This window comes from Poecilia formosa, unplaced genomic scaffold (genome assembly GCF_000485575.1).
Source record: "Poecilia formosa unplaced genomic scaffold, Poecilia_formosa-5.1.2 Scaffold67, whole genome shotgun sequence".
Taxonomy (NCBI): Eukaryota; Metazoa; Chordata; class Actinopteri; order Cyprinodontiformes; family Poeciliidae; genus Poecilia; species Poecilia formosa.
The window spans coordinates 364,206-377,849 of NW_006800006.1; the positions used below are offsets into that span (position 1 = coordinate 364,206).

Here is a 13,644-nt window from a genome sequence, read left to right on the forward strand (position 1 = left end):
AATACACCTTTTTTGGTAAATGCATAGATTAAACAGATTTTTTTTAAGTGGCACTACCCCTCAGTTAAAAATGAAACTGGAAACTTAAATTAAGTACGTTCCAAAATTTGCAACAATGATCATAAAATGACCATGTGTTCCATAATTAAAAATGAAAACATAAGTATTACACTGTTTGTAAATAGGAAACATAATCTAACAAATAGGTACATATAAAATTGCATTATTATTACTGTAGTTTTATTACTGTGTGCAGCAGCACATGATGCACTGCAGCAGAGATATAAACTAAATATGGCTTTAATTTTATATGATTTTCACATAACCTTGTGTTCTTAAATGATTTTTTTGAATAAGCCTTTAAATACTGGCAAATGAAAAATTATGAAATACATGCAACAACATGATTGTTTCAAATTCATTTGAGCCATTTTAAAAAAAAAAAAAGCAAAAGTTCAACAATGTATCATGTTGGGCACTCAGTGTTCACAAGGGACTATTTTTTATTAAAGAATCGAATATAATGTCTGTCCATAGGTATGTCACAAATGTGAGATTCAAAAATGTTTTAAAATTTTGTATTTAAAACTGGAATATACATGATTTAAATTCATGCTGCTTCCACTAAGTTGACTTCTTAAAATGAGGCTAAAAAAATAATGAGAGCAGATGGTCACTTTTATTTATCCCTTAATTATTTTTAAACAGTACCATGTTTAAAAATTCCAGTGCTTTAAACTGGCTTGACATACAAATGCATCATAACACAAAAAAACAAAACAATAAATGTATATCAGTATTAAAATACAATATCCGTTTAAGAAGCCAAGAATTTACAATAGAATTTCAAAGTAAATCCACATGTTCTTTAAAGACGACCGTAACCGGGAAACGGTGATGGTTCTCCGGCTGGCTTGAGCGCACATAAAACATCCTGAAGTCTTTAAACTCATCAACCACAAACAATAAAGATGGGCCTTTATTTTTTCCTCTGCAGGTTACAAACACACTTGTATAAAGTCTCTGATGTGAAAAAACATTTTAGTCCTGAGTGTTTGAAAGGCGTCATAATCCCTGCGTGGCGTGCTCAACAAGCCATCCAGCTGTGAACTCTTCCATCAGATGAACCTCAAACTGCGGAGCTTTTGGTCCCGATGTGCGACCGTGCAAATTCTACAAAGTCATCTATGAGAACGGGCCAGGCTCCTGTTGGGGAAGAACAAGGCAGAACATGAGGGTGTGCCAAAAAAAAAAAAAACCCGTTGAAGGATTTTCTATCCGGATCATTGGGTGAGCAGTTTCCCTGACCTTCTTCGTCATAATTCGACATGTCATCTGTGATCATTGTGCTGAAGTCTAATAAGAGATTCCAGGTGTCCTTAGGAATAGATTTCTTGTGGTGCTCCTGTAATCAAATGCATGATATTAGCAATTACAGAGAAAGCTAGTCTAAGCACATTTTTTTCCCCCATTTGACTTTTCATTTTAACCCACTGCTTTAGAGAAACTTCACAGGTAGTTGCATGTATGAATATACTACTGAGAAACCAGAAACAGGCCCGTCACAATAAGTAAGTCAATTAATTGCATGATAAATTAAAACCAACTCAAACATTTCTATTTCCACAAGCTATTGTTTTTTTTTCTCTCTCTCTCTGTCACTCTACCAAAAACTGGATGACAAAAGTCTTCAGTCTGGTGCTTTGATCTCAACTTCCATTTTTTTGAAAGAGTTGTGTTTATAGAGACTTCATCATCCATTTTATTTGTCATTTATGCTGTTGTATTTATTTAGGATATTTAAACTGTCTTCCAGTTCTACTGTTAAATTTAAATCGTATTGATCTATGAGAATGTGTTTCTACATTTTTATGGCATCATCATTGAAATTCTTCTCAAAACAGCAGTATAAATGTTTATCACAATAACCTCTGGGACAATTTATCGTCGAGTAAAATTTGTTATTGTGATGGAAGTAACAAGAAGTAGACAGCAAATTACAAAATATGATTTTTCTCCCCACTTTGTGAAAGATAACTTCAAGCTAATTAATGTTTATACAAATACAGTTGATATTTACATTTTTGATCGACATTAAATCAGACTAAACTTTCTGTTTAAGATGAGCAAGAACTAAGACATTTACTTCCTATTTGCTAAACTACTTGAATATGTATTAAAATTTTCCTCAAATTCAGAAGTTTCTAAATATGCCGTCAGTATTTGCACTATTAAAAATAAAAATACTACATACATGTTGCGTCGCTCACTCACGAATTTTCAGCTCTGTCCACTAATTTTCTACTAGATTAAGATTACGCTTTGATGGACACCCCAAAAATATTGGCATTATGTTCTAGATCAGCCCCTGATAAAGCAAAACATCCCTACAATGTGATGCTGCTACATCCATGTTTCAGTACGACACTGTTCACAGGCTTGCAAAGCCAGTGTTCACAAAAGACAACTAAGTTGTCTTCAGTTGTTTTTAAAATATATATAAAATATAATTTAAAAGAATTTTGACTTTGATATTTAACACCTTGATATTGGGCATATGTCCCTTTAAAAACTCCTGCTCTTGCTGAAACTCTGCCTTCAGGAACATGGCTCCTCTGTTAACAATGTTTTTTAAAACATTTAACTGAAAAGCAGCTCCTATACTTAGCTCTGCAGTTCCACCAGGTGTTTGCTAATTGCTGCTGGCTAGTCTGAAGGAGCTGTGAGGCAGAAGCTGTAAACCTGGAAACTGCAGCTCAGAGAAGGAGCTTTGTCTTGAGAGTGGGGCCATGTCCATCCAGACATTTTTCACAGCTGAGTGGTTGTCATGGGAGATTAAAGGATTTCTCAAACATGCATGAAAAGAATTAAGGCAACACTCCAGTATGTTTTCAATGAGGGAATAAAATTATAACATGATAAAAAGCTCAAAAGAGTCAAATTAGCATAAATTATGAACAAGCTAGGTAGATATGATTATTAAACCTTTGTTCCTAATGTATAGCCAGGCATGAACAATTGACATCAGAAATGTCCTGATAAACAATTCTTTCCAGCTGACCTCGTTTAGAGACAAGACTCTTTCTGTTTTGGCGAGTCCACTCCTGTCTGGACAGAACAGGCAGCTTCTGATGATTCATTTTGCCAGATTGCGTGATAAGCTTTCAAAAAACATAAAGGTACGTTCCTTTCGCAACTGGCAGGAATATATAACAGCTATGAGACTGAGGAGCTGAGTGTCTAGCAGGGCTGTGTGTACTGGGACTGGGAGTTTTGTTATCTGGGTGAACAAAACTGGAGCTTCTATGGGGGGATAAAATCCCTCATTTTCAAATGTCAAAAAGAAACAATTAAAAAAACCCAACTTGAAATCCATCAACTTTGCAAATTATTCATACATGATGAAACGTTTCACCTTTTCACAAACTTCAGTGTTTTAAACAACAGACCAACACAAAGTAGCAAATAAAAGTGTGTAAAAAGTAGTTTTATATATGTATTAATCCAGAAAGAGTGGCACATAATTATAAGTCCAGATTGTTTGGGTTATATCTCTATCAGCTTTGTTCATCAGGAGACTAAAGTGGCTGTTCATTTCCTTATAAAATAGCAAATCCCTGCTGTAGACAAACACACCTACAGCATGATGCTGCCACCACTGTGGTTCAGCACTGGCAGGGTGCATTCAGGACCAACTTGAGGTGATCTACTGCATAAAATTTCGGGGTGCACCGATTTCACTTCTCTGGTTGGGATCGATTATAAAAAGCCTGACCTGCCGATTTTTTGGGGGAAGGAAAAGTCAATAAATATAACAATAGTCTAAGTTGGCAACACTGGTGTGAGTATTGCAAATGTTTAAGAATATATCTATATTAAAAAGAGGAAGAAAAAAAATAAATCAGGGTCGATTTACAGGCCAGTCAATTTATCTTTGCACCCCTAATAAAATCTTAATACATTCTATCAAAGCACTTTAAACCTGAAACATTATATTAAGCTCTTCAGCTCTGCACTCCTTTAGCTTACTTTTTTTTATATAATTATTCTTGTGTGTGCGTGCGTGCATTTTTAACTTTTAGAGAAAATTTCCAGCTAGATGAATATCAGAATTTCAACTTACAAGTAAGAACTGGTTCCACAAATCCAAGAACTTGAATCTCCCAGCCAGGACTAAATTCCAGTATGCAATCGCCATATCAAGATCTGTGATGAAAACCAGCAGGAGGTCAGTAGAACCACGGCAGAAAAAACAAACATGCTGGAACGCAGGCGATTCTTACCCAATCCCTTCTGACCAGGATTCTTGGCAAAATCAAATGTAAACTGGTAAAAGCCTTTAAATTTGCCCTGGTCCTTTAACTCCTGCTCCATCTTTGGCAGCTGAGATTTCAGCTTCTCTGTGCTGTCACACCTGTGAAAGAACAGAAAGGATTTGTTTCACTAACAGCATTTTCATTACAAATGTGCGCAAAAGTTTGTCAGTATTCCACTAATGTCGGGGGGAAAAAATATACAATTTTACAATTGCGGTATTTAGATTAAATAAGACATACATTATCAACCGATACATTATTAAAAATCATGCCTCCCTGTTATTAAAAATCATGCCTCCCTGTCATCCTCCTGTCACTTCTTGTCGTCTTCTTTGTCTTTTTTGCCAGTAGCAACATCCAATTGTGTATCACAACACGTGTCATGTGATAAACATGATGCAAAAAAAATATGTTTCTGTTGAAATACACTACTTTTAACTTAAGCCAAAAAACTAATTCCAACACAAAAATGTCAGTGTATTATAAGCCTGGCGGGCCACCAGGCTTTACATGCGCTCCCAATAGGCTAGATGAAACATTTTTTGGACACTTGTTTTCCTGCAACACGTAATTGTCTAGTCGGATTTCCAAATTTCCTCTGAACTTTAAACATTTTTACTCAAAAACATGGAGGACCATTGGGGCCCCTACCACAAGGTTTTCTGGTGAAACCCTGATTTTTTTCTTTTTTTTTTTTAATTGGCATGCAAATGTATTTTCATAATTCCAATTTGCATAAATTTAAGATAAATGGAAACTCATGCTGTTGTTTGATGGACAAACGCTTCACAAAAGGATTTTTTCCCCCCCAATTAAATAATAAAATGTTCTCACCCCAGTTCGGTCATGCCATCCATGAACTCCTGTCTGGAAAATTCGCACTGTGTTGCTGCTCTGAACTTCCACGCTATGAGGAGGACACTGATACTGGCCGGATTCAGACCCAGGTCATCGCAGAACAGCTGGATCCCGTCGACGCCTATTTTGTTGTGATCGTGAGGATCTAAAAACAGGAGTGGAAAAATGAGGAATTACTTCATAGATGAGTAGAAGTACTTGGTTCTTAATTTGACCATTGTTATGCTAAAGGGATACAGCAGAGTTTAAGAAAAAAAACTTGATCAACATCAGTGTTCACAGTTATTATAATACAGTATCTGAAAGGAATGCTCAATGCTTTCTGTCACTGCAAAAAAAGACTAAGAATTGGTCAACTAGTTTTTAATAAATTCCATTGAGTTGAATTGCAAAAATAACTAGTTAGTATATTGTTGCACCTAAAATGAACTTATTACACTGAAAAGTGTTTTGAACACTGAACCAATTTCAATCACCAGGTAATATTTTATTTGCCATCGTCAAATAAAATATTTAATTTATTTGAAACTCTTCTTCAGCCTAAACACAGAGTCATTTCTGTTTGGATATTTTTCAACATAAAGCCAGCAAAATTCTTTTCTCATCCATTTTGAACTATTTTCCCACCTGAATCAAATGAATGTCTTGTTACCAGACATCTACTGAACTCAATGACCACAAAGTTGAGTTGGAGAAACCAAACCTGGTTGGGATGGGGTCTGAAAGACACTTTGATTGGTTCAAGACTCGGAGGGTAAAGCGATAAAAAAAATAACCAAAACACAGATGAGGTCCTGTCGTTATTGTTAAAACTTCGGAGATATCAATGTCAACTAACAGAACAAGGTCGCCAGAAGATTTTTCTTTAATCACAAACCATTTCATGTCTGGAAATGCTAAACTTTAAAAGAAGATTGATGCTCTTGTTCCCCTTTATCACTGACTGTGAAAATGGGTTTAATTGAAACGGTCATCTTCAGGTGGCACCAAACACCAAGGATAATGAACACCACTTTCGCCCAATCATCTGTGAGATATGTTGACTGAACTAAATTAAACCAACATTTTTTTTTCTTTGGAGGGGGGGCGGGTTGTGACCATGAGTTGTCCATCTCCAAGATTGCTCCCAGAAAACTTGCTAAGCCCGGTGGTTGGGCGCTCGGGCAGTCATTCATCCAGCAGACCGTTCTGTTTTTTTGAGTTAAAAAAAATGTTTAAAGTTGACAGAAAATTTTAAAATATCACTTGATAATTATCCATTATTGAAAGATGGGAATATTAATACCTTAAAAACTGCAAACATTTTAACAAGTCTTAAATAAATAAACAATGCTTAGCCTGGTGAGGGCACAAGTAAAGCCTGGTGGCCCGCCAGACTTATAATACACTGGGGGAAAACCTGCATCTTGTTTACCTCTGTATCTGTTGAACAGCTGCTCCAGCCTCTTCTTGTCTAAGCCCCCCTTAGTATTTGAAACATAGAGCTCTGGGTTCTGGAAAAACTTGTCCGTGGCAACGTCTAGCTTCCAGTCATTCTGAGACAAGCAGGCCACCGCAGTCTTCTCGTTGGATTGTGTAAAAACGATAAACTGACGAACTTTGTCCTTCTGGAAGGACTTCAGCTTGTTCTGGATTGAAGAAAAACACAACACACACAATAAAATACTGTAATTATTAATTATGTAAAAATGTTTTCTTTTAATCCAAGGTCTCCATATAGTACAACATGAAATTACTACTTTTTATATCTTATGACCGCACTTAAACACGACAAAGAAAAAGAAAAACAATTACCTAGAATTTTAACATAAGTTTGCATTTTTAACAAATGAATATTACCTTTAAATAACTAAAAATACATTTGACTTTTGACACATTCAAATGATTGAGACATACACATGTTTATTAAGTGTACTTACTTCCAATCTTAATTAAAACACACACTATAATTCTAAAAGTACCAGGTTACTTGCCTTCACACATATATTAACTTTAAGATTGTTCTATTCCTGATTCTAATGATTAATTACTACAGCACCTTCAATAAGAATTAGGAGTTTGTTTATAGAAATATCTGACAGTTCTTTAATGAGATCATGTGTAGGATTAGGTATTGAAATTTAACACTATGGCTTGGCTTGTAGTCTGTAATCTTATTCATCTCATAGGTGCAATATAGTCTATAAAAATCTACTGTGGTACTTCTAGCAGTTAGCTACATCAACAACAATAACTACACAAACAGCGAGCTAACTGGAAGGAGAACCACTAAGAAAACGCTACACTAAACTACTTATAATGTACTATATTATGCCAGTCAACTTATCATTACTGTTAGTGAACAACAGTCAGGACACGAGAATTCATGACTGGTAGAATGAGGAGTTTCTAGAGCACAGGTGTCAAACTCCAGTCCTGGAGGGCCACTGCACTGCAACTTTTAAATGTGCCTCTGCTGTACCCTACTCCAGAATAGAATAATTAGGTCATTAGCAAGGCGGTGGAGAACTTATCTACACAAGAAGGAGGTAATTAAGCCATTTAATTCCAGTGTTTTGTACCTGTGGCACATCTAAAAACTGCAGGACAGCGACCCTTGAGGACTGGAGTTTGACACTCCTGCCCTAGAGCAAGCTAACTATACATATAGGGGGGTTAGATACTTACGCTAACAAGACGAGCTACATTTGTTTTCGCTATTGTAAAGAGAGGTGCCTTATTGAACCCACTCAAACTACTATTCAAATTAGAAACCAAAAAAGACAGAACTTTCTTACCATGTTTGTCTCGAGCAGACTTTCTTCTCTCCCATCCAGCTAGCAACTGAGTTTTTACAAATTGAACTACAAGCCTTTTTTCCGGTTGCAAAGTTACGCTTCAAAATAAAAGTAAAACACACACGAAGGGCCAGTCGTGTCAAATGTGAAACTATATTTATAAGTTGTATTAAACAGTTGGATATACCTGTTCAACCCAGACAATTAAACATCTTATGTTAGTTTTTGATTTTTTTAAAAAAAGCTAAACTGATACAAAACTTTTCGGAAGTGACGTAAGAGCGCGAGTGCGTTCAAATTGTGCTCGGAATACCTAGTGTCGAGTTTCTAGTAAGGGAAGAGAGGTGTAGAGAGAGAAAACGAAAGATAGAAATGTTTTTCCAAAATTCTTGCAAAATGGAATGCGTTCAAGCAGCCTTGTGTTCAACATGGCTGAACGCAAGGCAAAAATGTTTATATACAATGTAGCGTATATAAAATGTAGCTGCCCTTCTAACAATTCACTTTTATTTCTGCCAGTAGTTAGCATTACAAATTACCACCTACGTCGCAAACTATGGTTTCCGACCTGCTTTTAATGTTATTAATTTTAATTTTCCCACCTGTAGCTCGAATGCGCCGTACCGGGTGTGACGTACTTCTCCGTTCCCTTTTGAGGCAACGTGAACACAGCACGCAAATTGCTTCCTTGTCCCGTTTTGTTCCTGGATGTTTACAGCGGCTCTCCGGCGGTTTCGGGAGAAATGGAGATCTTACAGACACCGCTTCGTGCCCTGGGTTGTGTTTAACCTGTCCAAGAATGAGAAGACCCTGCGGCGGGTGACGGAGCCCTCAGAAGACAAAGTGATCCCAGATGAGCAGGTCTCACAGAGCCTACTGGGGCTCTTCAGAGCCCTCCTCAGGAACAGCGGGGGGCTGCTCCTGGGAGCCCACGCGAACTTCACGCCCCGGTTTCCACTTCACCAGGAGCAGAACGAAGGAGACGTTCTGTTTCAAACTCTGGGATTCTGCATCGAGAGGAGGCCCAGCTCTTTAGCCTTTGCAGGAACCGGGGTGTTTGTCACCAGAGGATTCGTACCCAAAGGAGCAACAGTTGCCATGTATCCTGGTACAATTTATCAGCCCTACGAGCCCATCCTCCTTCAGTCCATCAGAAACCCCTTCGTGTTCCGCTGTATTGACGGGGTCCTGGTGGATGGGAATGACAGAGGCATCTCCAGGATGGTGTTCAGGTCGTGCAGTGGCAGGGACAGATTGGGTCCGTACCTGACAAGTGACGCCAGCTGGCTGACGGACAGTCCGCTCAACCCACTGGCCGTGGGTCAGTACATCAACAACTGCTCCAACGAAAGGCCCGCCAATGTCTGCTACCAGGAGTACGACGTCCCGGACAGCTTTCCCCTGGAGCTCCGCCAGTATCTGCCAAACGTCAACTACAGCCAGCACTGTACCCAGAGACCTCTGCGCTGCGTGGTCCTGGTGTCGCTCAGAGACATAAGAGCAGGAGAGGAACTTTTCTCCAACTATTACACCATTGTGCGCTGAAAATATTCCAAATTTTCTTACCAAAAATAAATAAATAAAGAACAAACAATTAACACAATAAGCAGGCTTCCCGACATTTTATTAATCCACTGCGATTTTTATTTGACCTAATACTCACTTGCATTGTGGTACACTGCAAAAAAAAAAGAAGTAATTTTGGTTTAGTTTTTTGTGCAAATATAGTACACTTGAAATGAGACAAAACTAACATATAAGTAACGTTTAAGCATCAGATGATTGCTTAGAGTCAATAATTCATTAATATTGATATAAATGTGCTTGTTGGAAAATGATTTCACTGATGGCATGGGGAAAAATGTCTTGTTATAAGTTAAATAATAGATCGTTAATGCATTATTTCAAGTGCATTAATATATTTGCACTAGAAACTAGACCGAAATTACTTGGTAAGATTTTGTTTGTCGTTGATCTCCTCTGTGAGAAATTGAGGAGATCAGGGGCTGCTCCTGGGAGCCCACGCGAACTTCACGCTCCGGTTTCCACTTCACCAGGAGCAGAACGAAGGAGACGTTCTGTTTCAAACTCTGGGATTCTGCATCGAGAGGAGGCCCAGCTCTTTAGCCTTTGCAGGAACCGGGCTGTTTGTCACCAGAGGATTCTGGTTCGTACCCAAAGGAGCAACAGTTGCCATGTATCCTGGTACAATTTATCAGCCCTACGAGCCCATCCTCCTTCAGTCCATCAGAAACCCCTTCTGATGGACTGAGAAACTGAGGAGATCAGTTTCTCACAGATTATCTGTCCCATCCCATGTCACCATATCGTGACAGTTTCAACAAATGTTTTTCATAAAAGTTACATGAGTTTGAGTTTTGATCATTACAGAAATGTACTGTCAACCCGCTTTATCTATTCCAAAACAAATTTGGCCCTGTTTGGGTTGATTTCCCTAATGGAACACACTTTTTCAACATTTTCACAGTCTATATGGTTATTGTTTATTTTGGATGAACTTGTAGAAGTTGGGGGTAGTCCTTACGTTATCATTTGTTCCACCCAACTCGTGTGGTGCACCAGTAGTATCAAAAGCAGTGAAACATCCCAACAGCTTAACGCTACGTACACCATACTTGACAGATAGCAAAGATTTATTACACTATAAGCTATAGCACCGCATTTAATTGAAAAAGATGCATGATCAAGGTTTTGCTAACACCCAATTACACAAAGTCCAAACGAGGTGTAGAGTTAATTACAATGTTGACTTTAATTAAATCAAGTGGATTTAACTTAGGTTTTTTTATGTAGTTAAACTAAACACTTGAAGTAAATAAGTTGAGGGCTTTTTGAGGTAAAAACATTTTCAAAAATTAGCTCAGTCAAACTGAAGTAATATGACTGGGACTGTTCAGACAGGTAACCCACAGCAACAGAAATTAGCTATGCAGTCATTTATACACAGATACGTAGACCGGTAGGCAATTTGGGGTTATATGCCTTGCCCAAGGGCACATTGAAACATGGCAGGAGGAGAGAAGAAATGAACCTACAACCTTCTGATCGCAAGACTACCCACACAGCCAGTCACCCCGTCAAAGCACTTGTTAGCTATTTTTTGGGATGTACAGTATATTTGTGAAACTGTACCAGGAGTGAGCTATGCATCCATTTTCACGACCATCTCATTCTAGCTGAGTGTGAATTCTTGCGTATGCTTGTGTTTGTTTTTCTGAAAAATGGTGGGCAAAAATATCACTGATTTCTGTCAAAGTTTGAGTAGATAGAACAAATAAAAAGAGCTGTTTCAGTAAAGACATTTTCTTTTAAAGAATGTGCTTCTGGAATATATTGGGGGTTTTACTCATATGCACAAAAATAATTAGCTTTGGGTGTTGTTTAAATCATTACTACATGCTCAGATTTACTAATTTAAGTTACGCTCACTGAAATGCCACAAGTTAACTTACTCAATCACTTATGTTAATGAAAACTAAAAAATGTACATACATTTTTTTATGAAAAGAGAACTAGTTAGGTTTTACAATGCTGATCTAAAAGCCTCACATTGACTCCATTAAACGCAATTTATTGTTGTTGTGGCTCGGTAGGTCAAACCTCGTCTAGAATAGGGGCCATTCTGACAACCTCATATGAAACAACGTCAGTCATGATGTTTGGAAACAATCCAGGAATCACCAGAGTGACTCTAGTCTAAAATAAGATTTACACTGACAGGTGCTGTCCAAGAAAGATACACCTGTTTTAAAATGTCACATCTTCAAAAGTGAGTGCCAACAAGACAACGATCCCGAACACACACCAGAAACTGGTTTAGCAAAGTTAGTAATCACTTGTTTTTAACTTTTAATTACGATGTGCTTAGGGACGTGCTTAAATGAGCCTCTGTTCCAGAACAGCTGAGTTAGATGATTGCCTGATCGTCTGCAGCCATCAAGAAGTACAGAAGGTTGTTAATCATCCACAGATTAAATCCAGGTGAGGCAGAAGGGAAACACTTAAAACATGTAAGGCAGGTGAAACACTGAACTAAACCTGCTAATGACTGATTCAGTCTGTTGATTCTTGGATTGGTAACTAGTTAAACTGAACTGAACTGAACTGGACTGGACTGGACTGGACTAGACTAGACTAGACTAGACTAGACTAGACTAGACTATTATTACTTGTGTGGGATCTTTATCAGCATATAGATACTTTTTAAGGAATTTAATCAACTTATTTGGAACTATTTGTAGTTGATGGAAGATTGAACCAGCTATTTGATGGAAGTTTATTCTGTATAATGAAGTGGCTTCATTACATGCCAGAACAAGAGGAAGACATCGCAAGGAATCAAAGTGACGCCAACCAGAGTCAAACTGGGGTTACCACAACAGTACAAAGCTTAACCTCATGGACTCTGTTCTTCTGTGGACAGCAGACTGTTGTTTTGACAGTCAAAAAGGAGTCAAATATGTTTAAAGATCTGTCCCTCTTTTCTTAAATAAATGACAACCATGTTGTCATTTTTAACCTTTTGTACACAGTTTACCCATGATCTGCCAATAATATAGTGTGTTTAACACCAGTGAAGAAACTTTTAGTGGCATGTTATGATGTAGATCTATCAGACCTAAAAATGTACATAAATCCTTACCTTTCATTCAATATAAAATCAACCCAAATCTGCATGTAGATTCACATTCAGATGATGGTTGAATCAAAGTTGATTCCTAACTGATTCAATGTAAAATCAACACAAATATGCATGCAGATCCACGTCCAGATGATGGTTGAATCAACATTGATTCCTAACTGATTCAATGTAATAACACAAATATGCATGTAAGTTGACATACAGATGATTGTTGAATCAACATTGATATAATGTCAGTTATGGTTGAAACCCTAACGTTGATTCAACATACAAGTGACTGACCACTTTCAATGTTTCAATGTCAGCGTTCAACGTCGATTCAATGTTTCTGGCTGACATTGATTCAATGTTGTTTCAATCATTCTGTGCTATCTGGGAATAGTGGAGAGGTGTGTATTTAAGTCTGTGTGTAAAGTTTGTACCATGTTTTGATGATAGAAAATCTAAAAGGTCAAAATGGTAATCACCACATTCTTGTTTTGTATGTTCTGTTTGCGTTCCAACATTTAAGATTAATCACTTAATCACTAACGAGTGACGTCTAACTAGAAGTGCCTTTGTTAAGACTTTCTTCATTCTACTGCATCAGAATACTGAAATTATAATTTAAGTTGTGCACAGACATCATTGTATGATGATGCTGGATGCGTTCCGACGGAACAAGAAACCAAAAATATTAGAAAGTCTAAGTGCAAGATGGGATACTGTGATTGTGGTTACATGATATTTAAACAGTGTGTAACTCTTCCTGAATAAAGGAGCAGAGATTGACAATACATGTTTCTCTGTGCAAACAGTTTTTTTTTTGTTTTTTTTTGACAATGTCTGGTTTTAAAAATGTGATTTAAACTACTATAAGAACAAAAACCGTTGGATAATTTAGGTATCGCAAAGTTGCGTTATTTCCGCACGTTGATTATTTTAAATATTAGATATATTAGATATATTAGATATATAGATATTTAAATATCTATAAAATATGTAATGACAAAGTGTCTATTTTGTTCTGAAAGTATTTCATTTCTCCAAC

General features: G+C 37.3%; 2 protein-coding genes across 2 annotated transcripts; one reads left to right on the forward strand and one right to left on the reverse strand.

Annotated features, from left to right (window-relative positions):
- Positions 1–485: 485 nt before the first annotated feature.
- Positions 486–8,193, reverse strand: dcun1d1 (DCN1, defective in cullin neddylation 1, domain containing 1 (S. cerevisiae)). Its single transcript, XM_007554849.2, has 7 exons — positions 7,952–8,193; positions 6,589–6,802; positions 5,151–5,319; positions 4,284–4,414; positions 4,124–4,206; positions 1,309–1,405; positions 486–1,206 (listed from the first exon to the last, which is right to left on the reverse strand). The coding sequence occupies exons 1-7, from the start codon at positions 7,952–7,954 to the stop codon at positions 1,130–1,132; spliced, it is 774 nt and encodes a 257-aa protein (XP_007554911.1). The 5' UTR covers positions 7,955–8,193; the 3' UTR covers positions 486–1,129.
- Positions 8,194–8,573: 380 nt separating this feature from the next.
- On the forward strand, positions 8,574–9,554 carry setd9 (SET domain containing 9). The gene has a single exon (XM_007554848.2). The coding sequence runs from the start codon at positions 8,660–8,662 to the stop codon at positions 9,494–9,496; it is 837 nt and encodes a 278-aa protein (XP_007554910.1). The 5' UTR covers positions 8,574–8,659; the 3' UTR covers positions 9,497–9,554.
- The last annotated feature ends 4,090 nt before the right edge of the window (positions 9,555–13,644 follow it).